The 25,325-nt window shown below is 43.6% G+C and overlaps 1 protein-coding gene across 1 annotated transcript in view; it reads left to right on the top strand.

Moving 5' to 3' along the window:
* The first annotated feature begins 1,718 nt into the window (after window positions 1–1,718).
* The window catches only part of LOC113435328 (calcium/calmodulin-dependent protein kinase type IV-like), a 63,284-nt gene continuing 39,677 nt past the window's right edge, over window positions 1,719–25,325 (top strand). Inside the window, exons 1-2 of the mRNA XM_026699086.2 lie at window positions 1,719–2,864; window positions 18,935–19,013. Of these exons, the coding sequence (XP_026554871.2) occupies window positions 2,764–2,864; window positions 18,935–19,013 (180 nt within the window). The 5' untranslated portion in view covers window positions 1,719–2,763. The remainder of the gene's footprint in view (window positions 2,865–18,934; window positions 19,014–25,325) is intronic.

Genomic DNA, 25,325 nt, shown 5'->3' on the forward strand with positions numbered 1-25,325 from the left:
AATGCCAGCACCTGCGGAATTGCCCATCTCCAGGTCTCGCTTGCAGCATCAAACGGTCAAAAGAGGAGAATAAGAGTTGGAAGGGACCTTAGAGGACTTCTAGTCCAACCCCCTGCTCAAGCAGGAGACCCTATAGCATTTCAGACAAATGGCTGTCCAATCTCTTCTTAAAAACCTCTAGTGACGGAGCACCCATAACTTCAGGAGGCAAGCAGTTGCACTGATTAATTGTTCCATCGGGAAATTTCTCCTGAGTTCTAGGTTGGTTCTCTCCTTGATTAGTTTCCATTCATTGCTTCTTGTTCTATTCATTCTGTTCTGTTCTGTTCTGTTCCATTCTACATTTTGTTCTGTTGTGTTCTGTTCTGCATTCTATTCTGCATTCTAATATCTATTCTATTCTATTTTATTCTGCATTCTATTTTCTATTCTATTCTCTATTCTGTTCTGTTCTGCATTCTATTCTGCATTCTAATCTATTCCATTCTCCTATTTTATTCTGCATTGTATTCTGCATTCTAATCTATTCTATTATCTATTCTATTCTTCATTCTGTTCTATTCTGCATTCTATTCTCTATTCTATTCTCTGTTCTGTTCTGCATTCTATTCTGCATTCTAATCTATTCCATTCTCCTATTCTATTCTGGATTGTATTCTGCATTCTAATCTATTCTATTATCTATTCTATTCTTCGTTGTATTCTATTCTGCATTCTATTCTCTATTTTCTATTCTGTTCTGTTCTGCATTCTATTCTGCATTCTAATCTATTCCATTCTCCTATTCTATTCTGGATTGTATTCTGCATTCTAATCTATTCTATTATCTATTCTATTCTTCGTTGTATTCTATTCTGCATTCTATTCTCTATTCTATTCTCTGTTCTGTTCTGCATTCTATTCTGCATTCTAATCTATTCCATTCTCCTATTCTATTCTGGATTGTATTCTGCATTCTAATCTATTCTAATCTATTATCTATTCTATTCTTCATTCTGTTCTATTCTGCATTCTATTCTCTATTTGCTATTCTGTTCTGTTCTGCATTCTATTCTGCATTCTAATCTATTCCATTCTCCTATTCTATTCTGGATTGTATTCTGCATTCTAATCTATTCTATTATCTATTCTATTCTTCGTTGTATTCTATTCTGCATTCTATTCTCTATTTTCTATTCTGTTCTGTTCTGCATTCTATTCTGCATTCTAATCTATTCCATTCTCCTATTCTATTCTGGATTGTATTCTGCATTCTAATCTATTCTATTATCTATTCTATTCTTCGTTCTATTCTATTCTGCATTCTATTCTCTATTTTCTATTCTGTTCTGTTCTGCATTCTATTCTGCATTCTAATCTATTCCATTCTCCTATTCTATTCTGGATTGTATTCTGCATTCTAATCTATTCTATTATCTATTCTATTCTTCGTTGTATTCTATTCTGCATTCTATTCTCTATTTTCTATTCTGTTCTGTTCTGCATTCTATTCTCCTATTCTATTCTCCTATTCTATTCTGCATTCTAATCTATTCTATTATCTATTCTATTCTTCGTTCTATTCTATTCTGCACTCTATTCTCTATTCTCTATTCTTTGGAGAGTAGGTTGACCCCCCGTCTTCTGTGTGGCAGCCCCTCAAATATTGTAACACCGTTATCATGTCACCCCCTAGTCCTTCCTTTCGTTAAACTCCTAGTCCTTGTACTCAATCCCCGCCGCCGTTCTTCGGTCCGTCGTCCTTGGCATGAAAAGCAGGATCCGTTAGGGGGCAGGAGAGAGCTGGGTTTGCAAGGCGGAGCAGCAAAAGCCACCCTTCCCTCGATAGAGGTCATGGGATCTTATCTCGGTCGGGCGTGGTGCTGCCTGCACCCGCCAGAGCATCGCCCTGCAGAATGGGGGAGCCTCCCGGGGAAAAAGTCTGAGCGATGACCGGGGAAACTTCTTTTGACGGCCCAACCTTCCTCGCATCGGAGCCCCGATGCATCGGCTTTATCCTTCCGATCCCGAGATCTAGTACGGCTGTCCCTTTAAACCAGGATTACTCGTGGGCTGCTGCAGCCGAGCGAACAGAATCCTCCGCGTGGAGCTGACGATTCCCAACTTCTCACCGAAGCTTTGCACTTCAGCATCTTCCTGCAAGGGCTGAAAGAGGGAAGGAAGGAAGGAGGGAGGAGAGGTTTTTCTGTCGGAGCGAGCCTCCCTTGAAATAGCTGCCATCCTCCGGACAGGAAGACTGTGCTGGAAAGGCAGTGGATTATGGCTCTACGGAAGCAGGTGGAAAGTTGACCTACTCTGCAGGGTTGGTTTTCCAAAGCAGCCCCAAGTGTCAAAAGGAGGAGGAAGGAAGGAAGCTGTTTGCTGAGAAATAAATTTAAAAAAAAAAGATAGGTGAACATCTGGAGAGGAACCTGTGCCATCTGCACCTGCAAGAGCTAATCCCCCCCCCCCCAGGATTTTAAAATCCCCTTTTTAAGGAGGCTGAGGGGACATTGGATGCCAGCATCTCCAGTGTGAAGCTGCCGATTAGTCTGCACCCACTTTATCTTCTAGCAGAAGAAAATTTAAGACAATGCGATTGTGAATCCTCCTGGATAATCCTCGAAATTGCATCTCCAAAGCCTACCCCGCCCCTTCTATCTCTCCCTCCTTTTTCTTTTAATTTCTCCATCTGCAATGTGATCGGAGGAGGAGGAGGAGGAGGAGGAGGAAAAAGAAAGAAAGACAAGAAAGCAGAAGCAGAGCCTTCTTCTCTGTTCCAGGATGCTCACTTCTAAACCTCTGGAGGAGGACTATTGGATTGAAGGATCCCGGAGAGAATTGGCTTTGCAGGATTTCTATATCATGGGACCGGAGCTGGGCAGGTGAGGCTGGGCATTTAAATCTCTTTGGTGCCTTGGGATGCTGTAGGAGGCTTTACAAAGTGGAAAGAAAGGAGGGTCATGGAAGCCCCAAATAAATGACCCCCTAAAACAACAGTGATTTTTTTTTTCTGCTCAAGAAAAGAAAGAGAGGCATAGGATCTCTCTCCCTTTGGCTTTCACCTGCAGAGTCTGACTCTAAATTGTATTTCCTGGAAACATATACAGGTAGTCCTTGATTTGCGACCACAATTGGGCTCCCAGTTTCTGTTGTTAAGCGAGTTTGCTCATTTTACAACCTTTCAGGCACTGTTGTGGAGTGAATCAACGCAGTTAAAGGTGATCACAGGGTTGTTGAGTGAATCCGGCTTCCCCATTGACTTTGCTTGTCAGAAGGTTACAAATGTTGATCACATGACTCCCGGGGTCACTGCAGCCATCATCCATGTGAGCCAGTTGCCAGGAGTTCAGATTTTTAATTTTGTGACCACAGGGGATGCTGCAATGGTTGTAAGTGCGAAAAGCGGTCCTAAGTCACTTTTTTCCAGTGCTGTGGATAAATTTGAACGGTCACTGAATGGTCATAAGTCAGGAACTACCTACTGTACAGCTAGCAATGGCAGGTGGAGTTGTGCCGAAGCAGGCCCCATGCAAAAGAAGTACAATTTTAAAATATTTCTGAAATATGTGCAGCTGCTTTGCTTTGTGTTTCTTTGTGTTCGGGTAGATCCAACATTTGCAGCTTCAGTTCAGCCTTTTGAACAGTCCTTGATAAACTCATCCGCATCAGGCAGGGGAAACCAACCTGAAATTTCAGGGAGGTAGAGTTCTACAAATGTTGGGGGTGAATTAATCCCCATTGACCTTGAAAAATCATGACTGGATTATCATCTTCAAGGGGGTAGAAGAGAATGGTAGTGGGAGAGGGGAGGATGTCAAAAAGTCAACCTAGCGGCTACAACCTGAAGCCCTCACCTCTTCTTTTACACACATCGATTTAGTTTCATTTAAATTCAATTAAAATTAAGCTCAGTTACAGAGACAAAGATTGCCCTCTGTGGATGTCAAATTCGTCCTTTTTGGACATCCCCTTAAAAATTAAAACAACGGGAAAAGCTTTGGGGTTCATCCCCATAATTGGGGAAAGAGAGCAGAGGAGTGTTGAAATCTCATGTTAAATCTCCCAATCTCAACCCAGGGCAGATAGATAAAACACTGAAGAGGAAGAGTCTCTTTGCCATGTTCAACTAAGTGGGAAGGGTCACATATAAATGTGGGTGGAGCTTCAGTTGCAGCCACCATCTTGACTTTTTTGACCATTCTTTGCAGACACCCCTGGGTAAATATGCATGCAGTAAATCTTGACCTGGTTATTCCACCAAGAGTCTCTTATCAGCATTTCTTAACCTCAGCCAATGGCAGGTGTGTGGACTTCAACTCCCAGAATACCTCAGCCAGCTTCGTTGGCTGGGGTATTCTGGGAGTTGAAGTCCACACATCTTCAACGGGCTAAAGCTTGCTGATGCTCTTGGTTGGGGTATTCTGGAAGGTGGGATATTCTGGGAGTTGAAGTCCACACATCTTCAACTGGCTAAAGTTTGCTGATGCTCTTGATTGCTGGCTGGGGTATTCTGGGAGTTGAAGTCCACACATCTTCAACGGGCTAAAGCTTGCTGATGCTCTTGGTTGGGGTATTCTGGGAGTTGGGATATTCTGGGAGTTGAAGTCCACACATCTTCAACTGGCTAAAGTTTGCTGATGCTCTTGATTGCTGGCTGGGGTATTCTGGGAGTTGAAGTCCACACATCTCGAAATGACTCTCCACATAAAGTGCTTCTTTTGTTTGTTTTACAAAGGGATAATTGAATTAATTACCCCAAGTCCTGCACCCAAGGAGGATGTTCCTTCAAAGCAGGGGAGTGGGCGATTAATTTTCCCAAGGGGTCACATAAGAAACTGAAACTGTAGTAGAGGACCAACCAAAGAGGTTGTGAAGGTATATATACATATGCACACACACACACACACACACACACGCATGCACACACACGCACACACAAATTATTTAGAAAAATAGAAGTTGCTTTTAAAATAAAAGCAATTCACGATAGCTGGACAGGAACAGCCAAAAGGATGTAGACCAGGCACAGTAAAATGCCCACTTCTGCTTCAGTGTATGAGTTAGTATTTGAAATAATCAAACCTTTACTTCTTCATGCATATGATACTGCCTGGGTTTTTACATTCCTACACCCTAACCTTTCCAGCCTGACAAAATCCTGGCACTACAAGCTGCGCAATGGGGACCCTCTGAAGAATGTGCTGAGTTGCTGGACAGTGAACAAGGGGTGGCCCAAATGGGGGAAAGGGGGAGTGAATTATGCTGTTTTGCGCGTGAAAACCTCAGAGCTAGCTTCGCTTCTTCTGTGCCCTCTCTATGGATCGATCAGTGAAGTTATACTCTTGGTTAAAATAGAATTCCTTTTGCTGCCTATGCCAATGGGACGCTTGACAAGGCAGCCCATCCGTGAAAATATAATATTTGGAGCTGTCTGGCTGTTTTGAGTTAGCCCACAGCTGGGCACGGACTTCAATGAAGAAAAGAGGGCGTGGGTACGACATGCAGTTGCTGGAAGATGCTATGCAAAGAAAGAAGCTGATTTCCCAGAGCCATTCAGTGTGAAAAAGGCCCCGAGGCTGTATCGGTCTGCATGCTCAGTGCTCTTTGTGATATATTAGGAATTCTGTAAACTTAATTCTGTAAACTTGGGTGCAGGGTGGTGGGGGAGATAGAATAGCTGCTGATAGTGAAGAATGCAGCATCAAACGCTGTTAGAGATGTCTGGGGGACAGTCCCATTGCTTTCTTGGCGCCATTCCTGACATCTCCAACAAACGATGGATCGAGTAACCTCCTTCTTCGGGGAATCCCCCTGCTCCCAATACAGGTAGTCCTCGACTTACAGTAATACAATAGCACTGAAAAAAGGGGACTTATGGCCATTTTTCACACTTTGGACCTTTGTAGCATCCCCAGGATCATGTGATCAAAATTCAGATGCTTGGCAACTGGTTCATACTTATGACTGTTGCTGTGTCCCAAGTTCATGGGATCCCTTTTGTGGCCTTCTGACAAGCAACGTGAAGGGGGAAGCCAGATTCATTTAACAAACGTGTTACTTATCAAACTGCAGTGACACTCTTAACAACTGTGGCAACAAAGGTCGTAAAATGAGGCAAAAAACAACAGAAAACGTGAGCTCAGTTGTGGTTGTAAATCCAGGACTATCAACTTTTTTGCCTCAGCACAGATAGTCCTTGATTTATGACCACAATTGGGACAAGAATTTCCATTGCTAAGCTAGGCAGTTGTTAAGGGAGTAGTGCAGAGATGGTATTCAGCAGGCTCTGACCAGTTCTGGAGAACCAGTAATGGAAATTTTGAGTAGTTTGGAGAACCGGCAAATCCCGCCTCTGACTGGCCCCGCCCCCCATTTATTGTCTGCCTCCCATTGAGCCCCAGTTGATTGGCTGGGTCTTCTTTGGTTTCCGTGCATAGGAGAACGGAGCTGGAAAGCAGGTTAGTGGGGTGGGGAGGGAATGGCGATTTTGCAGTATCCCTCCCCTGCCACGCCCACCAATCCACGCCCACCAAGACATACCACACATATCATGCCACACCCACACAGTTGGTAGTAAAAACTTTTGAATCCCACCACTGGGCCTGATTTTTATGAGCTTTTCTGCCATGGTTGTTAAGCAAGTCACTACAGTTAAGTGAATCATGTGGTCATTAAGAGAATCTGACTTCTCCATTGATTTTGCTTGTCAGAAGCCAGCTGGAAACATCACAAAAGGCAATCACATGACCACAGGATGTTGCAATTGTCATACATACACACCCGTTGCCAAATTTTGATCGTGTGACCACGGGGATGCTGCAACGCCGGCCATGCAAGGATTAGTTAGTTGTAAATCACTTTGTAAGCAGTATAGAGCAATACTAATATTTCCCGTGATCTTGATACTATCCCTCTGTTGACCCAGCTTGGGATTGCATTGGCTATATTGGCAGCTGCAGCACACTGCTGGCTCATATGAGGGGATAGATGGGGAACTCACCAAATTTGCAGACGACACCAAGCCAGCAGGAATGGCCAACACTCCAGAAGACAGGCTTAAGAAGATACAGAAGGATCTTGACAGACTTGAACACTGGGTCCCATCTAACAAAATGAAATTCAATGGTGAAAAAAGCAAGGTTCTGTGGGAAATCCAGTTCAGATCACTACAATATAGAAAAAATGTTGTGACTCTACAAAAGAGTGCAGAGAAGAGCAACAGAGATGATGAGGGGACTGGAAGCTAAAATATATAAGGAACAGTTGCTGGAATTAGGTTCGTCTAGTCTAATGAAAAGAAGGACTGGGGTGACATGATAGCAGTGCTCCAATATCTCAGGGGCTGCCACAAACAAGAGAGGATCAAGCTATTTTCCAAAGCACCAAAAGGCAACACAAGAAGTAATGGATGGAAACTAACCAAGGAGAGAAGCAACCTAGAACTAAGGAGAAAATTTGTAACAGTGAGAACAATCAACCCATGGAAAAACTTGCCTTCAGAAGTTGTGGGTGTTCCGTCATTGAAGGCTTTCAAAAAGAGACTTGGACGACCATTTGTCTAAAATGGTATAGGGCCGTGATGGCGAACAGGTGGCACGCAGAGCCATTTGTGCCAGCACGTGAGCTGCACGTAAACTTACCTCACTGCGCATGCGCGTGCCTCACAGCTGATTTTCAGCCAGTTTGAGGCCTTTTTCGACCTCCCAAAGGCTTGAGGAAGGCTTCTGCAGGCTTTGCAGGACGAAAACCGGCCTGTTTCGTCACTTTCTGTTTTTCTGGAAATACTGGAAGTGACTAAACGGGGCTAGTTTTCGGCCTGCAAAGCCTGCAGAAGCCTTCCTCAAGCCTTTGGGAGGCCAAAAAAGGCCTCGAACCAGCTGAAAATCAGCTGTGAGAGGATTATGTGCGCATGCCTAGGGGGCATGGGGGGCGTGCATTGCCTGGGGAGCTGACACATGAGTGCAAGCATGGAAGCACGTGCACAATTTTTGGCACAGGAGCCCAAAAAGGTTAGCCACCACTGCTAGCCAGTCTTCTGCTTGAGCAGGGGATTGGATTAGAATATCTCCAAGGTCCCTTCCAACTCTATTACTATTCTATGCTCTATGGTATTTCTTTCCATCAAAGAGCTATCGCCTTGTGTGTTAAACTTCAGGCAAATTTGTTTGGCCGGGTTTGTCCCTTAGATTAACAAAATACCCTCGGCAGTAGCAACTGACTTACTGTTTTGGGCCAACTCTCTTTCAGCCTCATTCCTGCTTCTTGCTAAGCCATGAAAATCACTGTATTTTTCTTACTTAGCACCCTTCTCACGGCTTCATCTATCTAATCCAATGAAAGATATCCATGATTTTTGTCCTCAGCAGAGCCTTCTGGATTTTGCAGAAGTTTTCTAGCCGTCTTACGTCAAAGGAAAATGAAATCAAATCTAGGACGTGGTTTCCATAAATGGATCCCCCCTCCCCATATGTTACATTAACAAAACAACTGGCAGGATGTGGGGGGGGGGCAGTGAATTTCAAGAGGGGCCTATATCTAATTTTGCATTCCCCTCTGATCCAGATAGGGCTGCCTTTAATGAAGTTTGGAGGATAAAAAAAGAGGTAAAAAAGCAAAACTATTCTTAGCAAGCAAAAACAGAACATATGTAGCGTGGACGCTGCTGTTCCATAATGCTGCTATTTTGGTCTTCCTGTGGGGGTTTCTTTGAAGGTGCTGCCAAAAAACTGTTCTTAGATTAAAGTGGCTAAATTTCCCCCAATCCTTTGATCTGGTTTCAGTGTTTTTAACACTGGAAATCAAAAAGGATAAATCAAGTTCCCCAGAATCTGCAGATAGAGTGGAAGATGAAGTGAAAAACAGAATTCCCAGAATTCCCCAGCCAGGGTGGGCACCAGCTAAGAATTCTGGGAGATGTAGTCTCAACACGCTGTAGAACGGGTGTCAAACTCAAGGCCTGGTGGACAGATCCGGCCTGCAGGCTGCTTAGATCTAGCCCGTGGGGCTGCCCTGGAAACCATGAAGGACCGGCCCATAGAATAGAATAGGAATAGAAATAGAATAGAATAGAATTCTTTATTGGCCAAGTGTGGTTCGACACACAAGGAATTTGTCTTGGTGCAAATGTTCCCAGTGTACATAAAAGAAAAGATACATTCATCAAGAGTCAAGAATCATAAGGTATAACACTTAAATAATAGTCATAGGGTACAATAAGCAATCAAATCATACTAGGAAATAGTCAATATAAATTGTAAGGATACAAGCGACAAAGTTACAGTCATATAGTCGCAAGTGGGAGGGGATGGGTGATAAGGAGTGATGAGAAAATTAACAGTAATAGTAATGCAGACTTTGTGAGACAGTGTTGAGGGAATTATTTGTTTAGCAGAGTGATGGCGTTTGAGGGGAAACAGTCCTTGTGTCTAGTTGTTCTGGTGTGCAGTGCTCTATAGCGTCATTTTGAGGGAAGGAGTTGAAACGGTTTATGTCCAGGATGTGAGGGATCCGTAAATATTTTCACAGCCCTCTTCTCGACTCATGCAGTTTACAGGTCCTCCGTGGAAGGCAGGTTGGTAGTAATTGTTTTTTTCTGCAGTCCTCTGCCAGTGAAAATGGAGCTCAAGGAGGCCGCACAAGGCTCCATTTTTGGCCGCGACGGACTCCTGCAGCCCTCTGCCAGTGAAAACGGAGACGTGGGGAGGCCGCACACTCCGTTTTCACTGGCAGAGGGCTGCAGGAGGCCGTAACATCCAAAAATGGCTCCTCAATGAGTGACGTTGAGCTGGCCATGCTCCCCCGCCCCCTGAGATTAAACATAACCCTGATGCGGCCCTCAATGAAATTGAGTTTGACACCCCTGCTATAGAGGAAGGAAGCTGGGAAGTGCTTGGTTAAAAAAATTGCTGAGGTTTTATGATCACAAACCCTAAAACTATTGACTGCGTTCTGGGACTGGGATTTCTCCCCACCAAACACTTCGTGGTTTAGTGCAGATCTTAAAACCTCGTCTATCTAGCCTTAACAACATCAAAAGCAGAGTCAGAAATGGTTAGTACTTGGATGGAAGACCACTTAGTAATCATGGAATTGTTGGCTAGACTGGGAAATTTAAAAACAAAATCTAGAAAACATAATCTGGGAATCCACTTCTATACCACAGCCAAGAAAATGGCATGATCTAAGACAGCGTATCTCAATCTTGGCAAGTCTTTAGAGATTCTCAATTATCCAGGTCATGGTTGTCCCAAAGGTGCTTTTTCAGGAGGCAACTGGACTTTCTTGTGGTTTTCCCCCCCTTTTGAAGAAGTTTCGCTTCTCATCCAAGAAGCTTCTTCAGCTCTGTGTTGTGGTTTGCTGGCAGCAGGTGCGGACGGCTGTGGTCTCGGAGAGCAGGGACTCAGATGAGGGGCCTGTGTGTGATGTAGGGATGGGATTTTACAGGTTCGTACCTATTCGCTAGAACCGGTTGTTAATGTTCTAAGCAGTTCGGAGAACTGGTTGTTAGAAGAAATTACTGGCCTAATCCTGTAACGAAGGCAGGAAGGAAACATTCTGGTGTTGCTTACAGAAACTGCCTCTCCATTAACCCTTATTACATTCTTGGCAGGACTAGACTTCCTGCCTCAGGAACTTCTCTGGAGTTTTTTTTTTCCTCCTTTGCTGGTACTTTGCTTGTGTGGAGGGACCATTGAAAAAAGTGACTTATGACCGTTTTTCACACTTACAACTGTTGCAGCATCCCCACAGTCAGAAGAGGCCAGGCAAAGAGATGTGTGCCTCGATGTGAGTGATATTGAGTTGGCCACGCCCAGCCAATAACATGACCACCAAGCCACGCCCACCAACTAAAACATACCCACAGAACCAGTTGTTAAAAAATTTGAATCCCACCCCCTGGATGGGGCCAGGACCATCAGGGAGTGGAGTGCTGCCTTCAGAGATTGTGGAGGCTGGCAACAGTGATGCAGAGGACCCTGAGGAATCTGTGCCCAGTGCATGTGCGCGCAGGGCTGCTCGTAGGAAAGAGCAGCTGCAACAGCACGGGGAATTCGGGAGTAAGGCTGCAAGGTGATGGCCCCTCCCTTAAGGGATAAAAGCCAGCCCTCAGAGGTGGGATTCTTTGCAGGAAGCAAAGAAGTTCTTGCACTTCAAGCCTTGTGGAAGTTCGGACTATCTTGGTTTGTGTTTGAAGACTTTTTGTTTGGAATATTTCTTGGCAACTTAATCTAGTTCTTTTGGCAGCCTTGCACAACTTTGGTAAGGATCGTCCTTATAAGAGACAATTAGTTTTAATAGCCTTTTAACCGTGAATTAATGGAATTAACAGAGAAGCATGAAAAAGTTTTGTTTTTATCTCTTCTTGGTGTTTGTTTACTTGGAACAAGTTTTGGGTCAGAACACTGACAGGATCTCTCCACTATCCTAGCAAGAGCTGAAGAAGCTTCTTAGATGAGAAGCGAAACATCTTCAAAAGAAAAACAAAAACAAAAAAGTCCAGTTGCCTCCTGAAAAAACACTGTTGGGTCAATCTTGGCAACTTTAAGAAGTGTGAACTTCAACTCCCAGAATTCCCCAGTCAGCAAGGCTGGCTGAGGAATTCTGGAAGATGGTCCACAGATCTTAAATTTGCTAAGGTGGACCAACACTGGTCCAGAAAGTCACCGGGAATTAAGTGCAACCTGAAGGAGGTGAGATTGGTGCCAACCTTATCATTGGAATAGCAATAGCAGTAGCACTTAGATTTATATACCGCTTTTCAGTGCTTTACAGCCCTCTCTAAGCAGTTTATAGAGTCAGCCTCTTGCCGCCAATAATCTGGGTCCTCCTTTTACCCACCTAGGAAGGATGGAAGGCTCAGATAACCATGAGCCTGGTGCAGAGGTGGTCTTCTGACCAGTTCTGGAGAACCGGTAGCAGAAATTTTGAGTAGTTCGGAGAACCAGAAAATACCACCTCTGACTGGAGATTTTACAGTATCCTTCCCCTGCCATGCCCACAGAACTGGTAGTCACTGGTAGTGGTGGGATTTGAACTGCCAAATTGCAGACAGCTGGTTGTCAACAGAAGAGGCCTGCAATATTGCACTGTAACCACTGAGCCACCGATGGAAAATAACCATCCCAGTGGGGTGAAGGGTTTCAAGCCTGGACTCACTACGTAAACATAAAAGGGTTAGACCTGAGCCCCTTTCAATGTCTTAGAGAAAGGGGTCCCCAACCTCTGGTCTGCGGCCCAGTGTCGGGCCACAGCTCATTTAGAACTGGGCTGTGGAAGTGGTGGATGAGTGCACACGTGCATGGACACGTGTGCAAAGATACATTTGTGAAAGCAGCATGCACAAGCATAAAACCATCCTTTCTCCAGTCATGCCACCCCCACCCCTGTCGCCGCCACTGATCCACCGAGCTGGAAAATTGGAGATTGCTGCCTTAGAGCCTTATCTGGCCGTTCCCGGGCAAAGTTGCCAGCCTGTGGAGGTTCTTGTGTAACAGGCAGAGAACAATAAAGTGTCTAATTTGGTCTGGTTGTTTGCACCTGCTATCTATTGATCTTCTGGAAGAGCCTGAAAATTTTTCATCGGCCCTGGGGATTCCATGGAAATGCAGGTAGTCCTCAACTTACGGACACAGTTGAGCCCAAAAATTCTGTTGTTGAGTGAGATATTTGTTAAGTGAGTTTTGTCCCGTTTTACAACCTTTCTTGCCCCGGTTGTTAAGTGAATCGTTGCAGCGGATAAGTTAGCCACCCAGTTGTTAAGTGTTGTGGTTCGCCGGCAGCAGGTGCGGACGGCTGAGGTCTCCCACAGCGAGGACTCAAACAAGGGGCCTGCGTGTGATGCAGGGATGGGGCTAGGACTTTCGGAGAGTGGGGTGCTGCCTGTGGAGCTTGGGGAGTCTAGCAGCAGTGACGAAGAGGACCCAGAGGAGCCTGTGCTCAGTGTGCATGCATGCAGCGCTGCTCGAAGGAAAGAACAGCTGAAGCTGTTGGGCGACTCGGGAGTAAGGCTGGAAGGTGATGGCCCCTCCCATAAGGGATAAAAGCCAGCCTTCGGGGTTGGCTTCTTTGCAGGAAGCAAAGACTTTCTTTCTACTCAAAGTCCTCATTGAAGCCCTGCTTACTCCAGTTAGTTTTTTGAAACCTCTGCCTTTGGATATTTATCTGCAATTAGTCTTTTGTTCTTGGCAGCCTTTCGCAACCTTGAAAGGAATTGCTCTTATCTGGGACAATTAGTTTTGAATGTCTCTTGGCTGTGAATGCACAGAATTCACAGTGCCGCGTTAAAAAGGTTTGCTTTTATACATACTTTGTGTTTGTTTGATTTGAACAAAGCTTGGGTCAGAACATTAAGTGAATCCAGGTTCCCCTTTGACAGAAGGTCTCAAAAGGGGATCACGTGACCTTGAGACGCGGCAACTGTCATCAATAGGAACCAATTGCTAAGTGTTTGAATTTTGATCACATGATCATGGGGAGGCTGCAAAGGTTGTAACTATGAAAAACGGACATAAGTCACTTTTTTCAGTGCCGTTGTAACAACTTCTTCTTTTTTGTTTAAAGATTAAAGGGTTTTATTGAAATGATGAAACTAGCATCCTGCTGGTGTGGTGCAAGTTCTGTGCCTTTTAGCTATGCATGTGATCATCTATGTTGGAAAGGGCAGAGTTTACATTGCATTGTCATAATTCAGGATTAGGGTTATGTCAGTGCCGTTGTAACTTTGAACTGTCACTAAACAAACTGTCCTTAGTCGAGGACTACCTATGTAGGTAGTACTAGACTTACAACTGTAGTGGAGCCTGCCCATAGGGGTGTAAGTTGCAACTTCTTTTGCAGTGGTCATTAAGCAAACACCACCGTTGCTCGGCGAATTAATGGTTCGTTATGAGCCTGTTTTGCCCAAAACCTAAAGTACCTGCCCGTTTGCAGCAAAACCATTGTAAAACGTGGTTATGTGACCACGGGGGAGGGCAGCAGTCGTAACTTAGGAACTGGGTTGTAAGTACTCCCATGGAACCCGGTTGTAACTTTGTAGGGTTGCTAAGCCTTGTCATAAGTCAAGGACCACCTGTATGGACCTTGTGAGAAGGCTGTATAGATGGTGAGATTCTGAGTGAATACATTCTCCTGTTCTTTGTTTGGTTCTTTGTTTTCTGTTTTCTATTTATAGCTTTTAATTGTTTTAATGGCTTTGTTCTCGTTGTTTTGATTGTTTTTGGTTTGTGTTATTTTAAATGTGTGCGCTGCCCAGAGGCACATCAGTGAGATGGACGGCTGTATAAATCCATAAGGAAGATTTGGAGTTTCTTTACAGACTTGATTTATGTCCTGCTTACAATCCCAGTCAGTGAAAGGACCCAGCTAGCCAGTCCTAGCTAATCTCAAAAAACAGAGCTGAGTCAGATCTGATCAGTTGGTGGGGAAAAGAGCAAAATAAGATTCACGTTGAGCAAACATCCCTCGTGTATGCGAGAGCCACGCGCCTTTTACCTGTTGCTAAGAAAACTCAAGTTTATCTCTGCTAAATTACCAAGAGCCACCTTTGAATTGAGGGACTCTTTCAGACAGAATAAAAATACATGTATAGGTATATTCGTGCAACGGGGATCCTGTGCAGGATGAGGGGTATGGAGAAGGGGTGCTTCTGAAATTTGGAATTCTAATTTACCTGATCTTATTTCAGAAGCAGAAGAGATGAGTTGTAATTTCAACTACTGTAGCAATAGCATGTAGGCTTATTTATTTATTTTATTTATTTATTTGTCAAACATGCACAAGATAACAAGGATAAGTATGAACATATACAAGAACAAAGGAAGTAAATACAAATAAATGGGGACAGTAAGACAGGGACGGTAGGCATGCTGGTGCGCTTATGCACGCCCCCTTTAAGGACCTCTAAAGAATGGGGTGAGGTCCACGGTAGACAGTTTGAGGTTGAAGCTGTGCAGGGTTGAGGCTGCAACAACGGAGTCTGGTAGGGCGCTCCAGGTGTTGACCACTCTGTTGCGGAAGTCGTATTTTCTGCAATCGAGTTTGGAGCAGTTTACTTTGAGTGTGTATCGATTGTTTGTCAGTGTATTATTTTGGTTGAAGCTGAAGAAGTCGTTGACAGGTAAGAAGTTGTACCAGACAATTTTGTGAACTATGCTTAGATCGGACCGCAAGCGGCGCAGTTCTGGATTGTCCACGCTCAAAATTTTGAGCCTGGAGGCATAGGGAAATCTATTGTGAGTGGAGGAATGGAGTGCTCGTCTCGAGAAATACCTCTGAACCCACTCAATTGTGTTAAGGTCCAATATTCTGTCCGGATTATATTGGTAGTTCTGTAATAACTGTCTGGTTTGGTCCAACAACCAAACAGGACAGGTCCAGATTTCAATGGATAGTTAAGTCTGTAGAAAAAACAATGGCAACCAGCCTGTCTTGCATTGAGAAACTGTATGTTGCATAGTCAGAAGGAAGGCTGAGTAAATAACTACAGACCTGTCACATTCTGGACATTATTGTTGGCAAACCTTTTTGTCACCAAGTGCCCAAAGCGGAAGGCGCATGCAAGCATGTGCCAGAGCACTGGAAAACTGAATACCAGCTGGCCGGTGTGCGCATGCCTGTTTTTCAGCTGTTTTGGGCCGTTTGGGGGGCTGTTTTCAGGCCTTTTTCAGGCCATTTCTCGGGCCAAAAATGGCCTGAAAATGCCCCAGAAAATGGCCTGAAAACGGCCCAAAAATGGCCCGGAAAACCGCTTGGAAAACATTTTGAGGGCTGTTTTCCAGGCCTTTTGGGGACCATTTTCAGTCCATTTTTTGGCCAATTTTGGCCTGAAAAATGGCCTGAAAATGACCAAAAACAACCCGCAAAGGGCCCAAAAATGGTCCAAAAAACAACCAGCCTTTTGGGCAATTTTGGGGCCATTTTGAGTGCTGAGAGGGCTCTGCATGCCACCTCTGACACATGTGCCATAGGTCCGCTATCATGATTTTAGGGTTTATTTCCCTAAACCTGTTCCTCAGCAACAATCCAGGTCCTCATTTTATCGACCTCAGAAGGATGGAAGGCTGAGTCAACCTTGAGCCGGTCAAGATCAAACTCCTGGCAATATCGAACTCCTGGCAGTGAGCAGAGTCAGCCTGCAATGCTGCATTCTCACCACTGCGCCATCCCAGCTCATGTGATCCCCTTTTGCAACCTTCGGACAAGCAAAATCAACGGGAAAGCCAGATTCACTTAACAACCGTGTTACTGACTTAACAAGTGCAGTGATTCCCTTAACAAATGTGGCCAGAAACGTCGTAAATGGGGCTAAACTCACTTAACAATCGCCTCACTTAGCAACAGAAATTTGAGGCTCAGTTGTGGTCGTAAGTCGAGGACGACCTCTATGTGGAAATTTTTAAAGCTAATCCAATTGCACCATTTTCTAGTGGAATACAGGGGGGGAAAAAAACACTACACAGGGGCAGAAATGACTTGTGTCTGCTTCATGTACTGTATCCTGCTGGGACATGCATTAAAGGAAATTTTGCTCCACAAATATAAAAGATATTTTGGGGCCTCTGAGAGTTTTTTTTCCATCAGGTCATCCTGGATATCCCATCGGGGATATCTCACGTCTGTGTAGATATAAATTTACCAGGTTTATTTCTCTGGGAACTGCTGTACTTGACAGAGGTTACAGCCCTATAGTAGTAGTTCCTTTGGTCTTGAAAGCCGCCTAACCGTTTAAAGCTCTTGAGCGTTTCAATTTTAATTAAAAGAGTTTTACCAACGGAAGCCAAAGGGAGAAGAAAAAAAATCCTTCTGTGGAGAAACAGAAGGGGGATTTCATCCTTCTGTACTGCAGGATGCTTGGATCTAGCAAACACCACTTAGGTACACAATTAATATGGTTTTCTGTGCCCCGAAGCTGTGCAGCCGTTTGGATTTGATTTCCCAAAAGTGCAAATCTGACTCGGCCTCTGCATGAAACCCAAAGTAATTGGTTTTCCAGGCAAAACCTCACAGTCCCCTTAGCAAGGTTTAGTAAAAAGAAATTGGAATTCTAAGAATTCCAGGGACAGATCTCCTTCCCGTCAACAAGCAATATGCACCAAGTCCTTGACATTCCACTGTTTGCTTAGTGACTGTTTGAAGCTACAATGCCATTGGAAAAAAAAAAAGACTTATGACTGCTTTTCACACTTACAACCGTTGCGGCATCCCTCTGGTGACATCTGCTGTGATTCAATTAATAACGGTGGCGAGAGATGGTAAAATGGGGGCAAAACTCACTTAGCCACTGTTTTGCTTAGCAATGGAAATTTTGGGCTCAGCTGGGGTTGTAAGTTGAGGATTTACCTGTATCAAAAAGTACACTAAGGTGTGTAAAAAAAAAAAAAAGGTAGCGTTCTGATTTCACTGTGATGGCTGCCATCTTGCTTTTTTTTTTGACCCTATCTTGTCAACACCTCCCTGCATGAGGAGATGAGAAAGGGATTAAGTGATCATTTCTCTTACCTGTCCTTTTGTTTTGGGACAGGAAGGGACTGTCCCAAGTTTTGCAGAGAGGAAAAGGACAGAGGTTAATGTCAGTGGTGAGCTTCAAAAATTTTAGCAAAGGGCTGTCTGTCTGGTGGCGGGGTGGGCGTGGCCATGGAGGGCGTGGCCTAGTTGGCCTCCTGCACCACGGCTGGTGGTGGGGGTGTTTTTTCCCTCCCCGGGCTCCAGAGGCTTTCCTCGAGCCTCCAGGACGGTGAAGACGGCATCCCCGAGCTCCGGAGGCTCTTTGGAAGCCGGAAATGGGCCCATTTCCGGCCTTCTTGAACTTCCGGGCGGCTGTTTTTTCACCCTTCCTGAGCCTCCGTGCGCATCCTGAATGGCGCCAGCCAGGACTGGGATTTGGGGGTCCTCCAAACTGCACAGAATCTTAGCTAATGGCTCTCCTGAACCCCTGTGAACCCCCAGCAACCCACCCCTGATGTTAGTCCTTCGTGGTAGTTCTTACAAGAAAGCACAACAATGAATTCTAGCTCTAGCTTTATTCTAAAGTTATACTATGCTAGCAGATTTTTTTCAAGTCTGAAAATATTCCTTCCCTCCTTTCTTTTTATTCTCTGGAAAATAAGGAGGGTCCTTTCTGAGATGCTTCCCACACCCCTTTTTCCTTTTGTGGGCAGAACAGGTATTCCTCGGCTTACAACCACAATTGAGTGCGCTTTGGGCACGCGACGACAAAGAGGTTAGCCATCGCTGCCCTGTGCCATTCGAGACAAGTGGCTGCCCAGTCTCTTCTTAAAAGCTTCCAGTGTTGGAGAGCCACAAGTTCTAGTGGAAAGTCATTCCATTGATTGATTGTTCTCACTGTCAGGAAAGTTCTCCGTAGTTTCAGATTGCTTCTCTCCTTAATTACTTTCTATCCACTGCTTCTTCTTTCAGGTGCTTTGGAAAATAGGTTGGCCCCTTCCTTCTTTGTGGTATCTCCTCAAATATTGGAACATTGCTATCTCGTCATCCTGAGTCCTTCTTTTCATTAAACTAGACATACCCAATTTCTGCAACCGTTCCTCGTATGTTTTAGCCTCCAGCTCCCTGATCATTTCTGTTGCTCTTTTCTGCACTCTTTCCAGAGTTTTTGAAGTGTTCTCTTTCCTTGGTCCCCTCAGCTCATGTTGATTTGGCTTAAAGGTTGATCCAGGGCTAAAGGAGACCCCTTTTCTTCTGATTGAAAGATGGTTAGAAAGTCCCAACACAGCACCGGGAAGGACTCAGAAAAAGCCAAGCCAAAAACAGACAGAGATTGTGTGCACCAAATCCAGATACTAAAAATGCACAATTATGATGGATCTGTGATTTCCTTTATTTGGGGAGTTACGTATAGGTTATTAATAATCAGTCATAATACTTTGTGTGTGTACATGTGTGTGATTCCAGTCTCAGTTTGGGGTACAATACTTCTGATTCTTGTCTGATTTAGGGGCGCCACCTCTGTGGTTTACAGCTGCGAAGAGAAAGGATCTCATGTCCAGTATGCTGCCAAAATATTGAAGAAAACGGTAAGTGTAAATCTCTTACTTTCATCAAACACATTTTTTTAATTGGCTTTGTATCCTGCCTTAAGTTGTACTAAGATAAGGCAGCATACAGGGTGCTCCCTTGTATGATTTTCCCCACAATCACTACCATATGAGATGGACTGACCCAAAATCACCTACCCTGCTTTTATGCCTAAGGTGGGACTAGAACTCATAGTCTCCTGATGATTGGCCCAAAATCATCTACCCGGCTTTCAGGCCTAAGGCGGGATTAGAACTCATAGTCTCCTGATGATTGGGTCAAAGTCAGCCAGCTGGTTTTCATGCCTAAGGAGGGACCAGAATTCACTGTCTCCTGGTGATTGGGCCAAAGTCACACTATGGGCTTTCATGGCTAAGGTGGGACTAGAACCCCGGGTCTCTTGACTTCTAGCCTGTGCCTGAACAACTAGACCAAACTGCCCTTCTAGTGCTTTTCTGTGTTCCTTACAAAATAGCCTAGGGGAAAATATGAAAACAGAAGAAAATGGATGATTTTCTGCAGTGAGGGACAACCAATCTCTCAAGAAATTAGCATAGCATTGTAAAAGTAGTGGCAGCTGGTCCAATTAGTTGAGAGCAGTTTACTCTGCGTGGCAATATAGGTAATCCCCAACTTATGACCACAATTGGGATCAGAAATCCAGTTGTAAGTCATTGCAGTTATAAATTGAGGCAACCACGTGACCAAATCTGGGGTTTTTGCCATTTTTTACAGTGGTCATTAAATGAACCAATAGCTTGGGTTTGAAATGAGGGGTCCTTGGTCCATTTTTTTTGCCAGAAACCAGCAAAAATGTCACAAATTGTAGCCAACTGAGGTGCGTTGCAGCTGGTCACAAAGACAAGCCAGTTGCCAAGTGCCCAATATGTGGTCTCTGTCAGGGTTCCGGCAATTGCCCTAATTAAATCATGAGCCTCGAGCCAAGCTTCAAAAGAATCCAAAAGATTTATTAGGAGTAACATGTCGGCATTAAATTCACGGCTGACAGATTTTCAAGGGCAGAAGATCCGGTAGCCTAGCTATAATCTTTGTAACATAAGCGTGGAATGTACTTCTGGTTTTAAACTGCCAAACTGCTCCTTCAGATTTCTGCCCACCCTGTTTATGGCAACTCAAAACAGGCATAGGAATGTTTTACGAGGTGACAGTCTCATTATTTCAGAAGGTGTGTGTGTGACATTTTACAAAGGCCAGAAGAGTTTTTTGCAGGCCATAAAGCTCCCATTCCGAGACCATCGTAATTCGTTCCAAATGATTGTAAAATATAAACAAATTAAGTAACTCTCAGCAACATCTGCAGGTAGAAAGGATCAAAGCCCCGCCCCTTTTATGGGCTAGGCTTGGATTGCAATGCTGTATTCGCCATCTTGTCTGTCATGATTCCCCACCTATATGACGCTGATTGCTCCCCCAGTATTTTCCAATAAAAAGTTCTACTCCTCTGGCTGGTTGCCTGAATCATTTTTAAAGCAGAACTACTAATTCAAGTTTTCTCAGCCTTGGCAATTTTCAAATGTGTGGACTTCAACCCCCAGAATTCCCCAGGCAGCTGGCTGGAGAATTCTAGGAGTTGAAGTCTTCACATCTGCCAAAGTTAAGAAATGTTGTAGTGGGACTTCCGGTTTGAGCTTCTTCAGCGACAGACCAAAACCTTGTATCTGCGAGGCTTCGATCCGTGCTCGCCGCTGGAGTGCCCCGAGCTGGCTGGTTTCGGGGCTGAGCCCCCCCATAGAGGTGGTGAAGAGGGGGGAGACTGCCAGCACATCTCTCCTCCCCAGCTGAGAGCCACATCTCTCCTCCCCAGCTGGCCATTACTTCCTCCTGAAGGCGGTTGCAGCGGTGGTCAGAAATGGCCACCACAAAGAAGAACTCAACCGGAAAAGAATGTGCAGGAGGAAGATAAGAAGAGAAAGTTTTGGTTGACCGGGTCTAACAGCAAAAGCAACAAATAAGGTACCCTGGAATTGAAACTGTTAAGAAACAATAACATTGTTCCCTAAGAAGATTTTTAAGCTGCGAAGGAGAGAGAAAAGGGAAAAGATTTGGTTTTCTCCTTTTCCTATACTGATAGCTAAGAGACTTAAGCAAGAAATTGGAAAAAACTCCACTTTGACATCATTAGGCATTTAATGCTGAAAATAAAAAGTCAAAGGGATAATAAAGATTTCTGGATAATTAAAAGCTTTTGAAAACAGGAAAGGAGAGAAAAAGAATAAAAGGGTAGGATCTGGAAGGGAGGACACTGCTTGGAATTAAAAAAGAACTTACAGCAAAATCTCAACAAGACTTCCAAAAGATACATTCTAACTGAAATACCCCAGGAAGAGAAAGTCAAAAAAGAAATAAGAAGATATAACTTGGGACTATCTGGATTGTTTGATGATTTCTGGATTCTTGGTTATTGTTTTGAATGACTAAAATCAATCCGGTGGTTGTTTAAAACTTTTTAAAATGGCTCCACTTTTAGAAGAACTGAAAATGGAACTTTAAAAGTACAAAGAAGATGCACAAGAAGGGAGAGGTTCTTTTGGCTTCGTATTTCAGTTTTTAGAAATGGAGATTTGGAATTATGAGAAACAACAAGAAATACCTCCAGAACAAGAAAATTGAGACAAAGAAGAAGCCATCTTTAATGAACAAGTAATCTTAGATGGGGGGGGGGGGAAGGAAAGGGGGGAAAGAGAATGGAAAGTTTAAGATTGGGAATAACAACTCCGAAAAAAATAGAGTGAAAAATAAGTATAAAATCAGAAAGCAACAGAAGAGGGAAATGCAGAAGAGAGAATTAGAGAGACAAGGGGGTAAAAAGGGGAGGGAGAAGATGAGAGGGAAGAAAGAAAGAAAAAGAAGTTATAAAGGACAGAAGCAAAATATAGAGAAACAGGGCCTATTTAGAGATAATGGGTGAAAACTTAATGGAAAAAGGGATTCTGCAAAGGTACATAAGATAGTATGGTTATATTAGAAGCAGAAATAATTTTAGAAAATATGAAACAATGTATGATTAAAATGTCTGATAAAATAGCTATCGTAATTCAGTGGAATGCTTGTCAATAAATAAATGTAACAAAAGGTATATTTAATGATTTATAAAACATATGTGAAGAGAAATAAGGGAAAAATTAATTATGGAGATTATATGTGTTTTTAAGGAAGTATGATATTTAATTGAAAAGAAGTGTTAAAGATAGAACTGAACTGGAATGGAATGAGGGTTTATAATTACATATATTTACAATCTTTCTTTTTAAAAAAAAAAGAATATAGTGTGTATTATAAGAATGTGCCAAGCAGAATTCGATTGGAAGTTATGTATTATGTATTATATTGAAGGTCATAAACTTAAGGTATATATTGAAGTTTAAATAAGAGTTGAATGGATGTAATTAAAAGTTATAAAGGTGTCATACTCCAATTAGTAACTACAGGAGAAAATTTGTTTAATGAGAAAAGATAATATGAAATTGAAACAGAACAGACAAAAGTATAAATATAATTATTTGAATTGAGATGAGATAATTAAAATAAAATTGAGAAAATTAAAAGAGGGGAAAAACTATATAGAAAATGTAAAATAGTATAAGATATGGAATAGAATACAAAAAGGAGCATGAAATTGAGTTTTGTGTCTGTATAAAGAAGTTCAACCCGGGACCATGCTATTTTCAAAAAAGATGTACTTGTATTTTGTGTGTGAAAACCCAAATAAAACTTTATATATATAAAAAAGAAACGCTGTAATAAAAACTGCATTTCTATTACTGCATTCTCAGAGTATCAGCCTCTCAGCTGATAAACTGAATGACAAAATCATTACCAAAATCATAAGCAAATTTAATTTTCATTTACTTTAGATTCTCTGACAGCAACAGAATTGTTCATCTTCTTCACTCTGGTAATAACTTTTGGCTTGAAAATTGCATCATATGGAAACTCTTAGTGATTTCCAGACATGGCAATTACCTATCTCCCAGAAATGCATTCAGCGAGAGATGGGAAACTGTAAACATTTACATCATCCTTAAAGCCTATGATTAAAAAAAAAAACACTGAGCCTTAGTCCATGGATAAGTCAAAGTCAATTTTTAAAGTACATATGTACGTATGTACATACGTACATATATTTTATACATACATATATATCATTCTAGTTGCAACATTCTGAGTGCTTTACAGCATATAATGATGGAAATGCACAACAAAATAAATAAAATAAGTTGAACCACCCAAATAGTAATACAGGTAATCCTCAACTTACAACAGTTCGTTTAGTGACCTAAATTACAACAGCACCAAAAAAAAAGTGACTCATCACCGTTTTTCATATTTATGACGGTTGCAGTATTCCGGGGTCATGTGATCATCTTTTGTGACCTGCTGATAAGCAAAGCCAATGGGGAATCCAGACTCACTTAACAACCTGTTCTATTCTAGGCCTTCCCAAATAGCAATTCTGAGTCCCGGCAAAAACCTCTTTTATTACATTAATGTGAATTTATTTCATTCACAGTCAGCCAACGGCTTGGCAAACGATCTTGCAAAGGTGTACTCATACGCTTGGACCTTTATCAATCCGGAAACGCTGCCTGGTAAATAGTTCCATACTCACTGCTGGCGTGGAATGGCTGGGTTATACGGACAAATCCCCATGAGGCTGGAACAAACAAACGATCGAACGAGCGAGTTGTTCCCTGCAAAAGCCCCCTCCCCTTTTGCTTCTCTTTTAATCCTGATGGGAGGGGCCATTCATCGTCCACCTGTAGCCTTACTCCCATATCGGCCCTGAGTTCTTAATTGTGCCTTTCTTTTGGCAGCTCTGCGCATGTGCAGGCTGGGAACCGGTTCCAGAAGCTCCCTCGCCTCACTGCTGTCCAAGCCCAAAGGCAGCTGATGACTGCCAGGCTACCCTGGCCCCATCTCTGCCTCTGATGCAGAGCCCTCATCTGAGCCTTTCTCAGCCTCCGGGTTCCTCCCCAACCTCCTCACTACTGTCTGACTCTGCTGCCGGCTCCGCCAGCTGCTGGTGGGCCCACATCACAACCGGGTAGTAAGTTGACAACTGCACTGATTCACTTAACAACTGTGGGGAAAATTCACTTAACAAATGTCTCACTTAGCAACAGAAATTTTGGGCTCAATTGTGGTTGTAAACTGAGGACTATCTGTTAATCTTCAGGAGTCTATCTCAGTGAAATGGTTTTGACAGTCTTGTAGTAATCTTCAATGGCAGCCCCACAAAGAGTGCATTGTAGTAGTCAAGACACATCCAGATCAAAGCGAGAGCCATTATTGCTGGAACTTCGAGGTCCAGGAAGGACCAACGCCTTCTACCTGATGACCTAGCAAAAGCTATGAATTTAGGAGACATCACCAGGACACAGAACTGCTCCTTTTAGGGAACTGCCAATAGTCCCTGACTTATGCCCACAATTAGGACAATAATTTCCATTACTTAACAAGGCGATTGTTAAGTGAGTCGCGCCTGATTTTATGACTTTTTTCACTGTTCTTAAGCAAATCACTGCCGTTAAGTGAATCGTAAGCAAATCTGGCTTCCCCGTTGTGTTTGCTAGTTGGAAGCAGCTGGGAAGATCTGGAATGGTGATTGTGTGATCCCAGAATACTGCAACCGTCGTAAATATGTGCTGATTGCCAAACGCCGGGATTTAGATCACATGATCATGGGAATGTCATAAGTGTGAGGCCTGTTCATAAGACTCTTTTTTTTTAATGCCATTAGAGCTTCAAAACGATCATTAAACAAATGTTGTAAGTCAGAGGTGTCAAACTCAATTTCATTGAGGGCCGCATCAGGGTTGTGTTTGACCTCAGAGGGCTGCGGGGTGGGTGGGCGTGGCCATGGTGGGTGTGGCCAACTCCACATCACTCGTCTCAAGGGCACCACTTTCCTGAGACCAGTGGTGGGATTCAGCATTTTTTTACTACCGGTTCTGTGGGCGTGGCTTGGTGGGCGTGGTGTGGTTTGGTGGGCGTGGCTTGATTTGGCGGGCATGGCAAGGGAAGAATATTGCAAAATCCCCATTCCTTCTCCATCCCACTAACCTGCTTTCCAGTTCCGTTCTCCTGTGCAGGGCAACCAAAGAAGACCCAGCTGATCAGCTGGGACTCAATGGGAGGCAGAGAAGACATGGGGGCGGGGCCAATCAGAGGTGGTATTTGCCGGTTCTCCAAACTACTCAAAATTTCTGCTACTGGTTTTCTAGAACTGGTCAGAACCTGCTGAATACCACCTTTGCCTGAGACCCTCCCTCGCATTATAATCTTCCTCC

The sequence above is a fragment of the Pseudonaja textilis genome, chromosome 1 (assembly GCF_049901715.1).
Source record: "Pseudonaja textilis isolate UNSWEBS1 chromosome 1, rPseTex1.2, whole genome shotgun sequence".
In the NCBI taxonomy this organism is placed as follows: domain Eukaryota; kingdom Metazoa; phylum Chordata; class Lepidosauria; order Squamata; family Elapidae; genus Pseudonaja; species Pseudonaja textilis.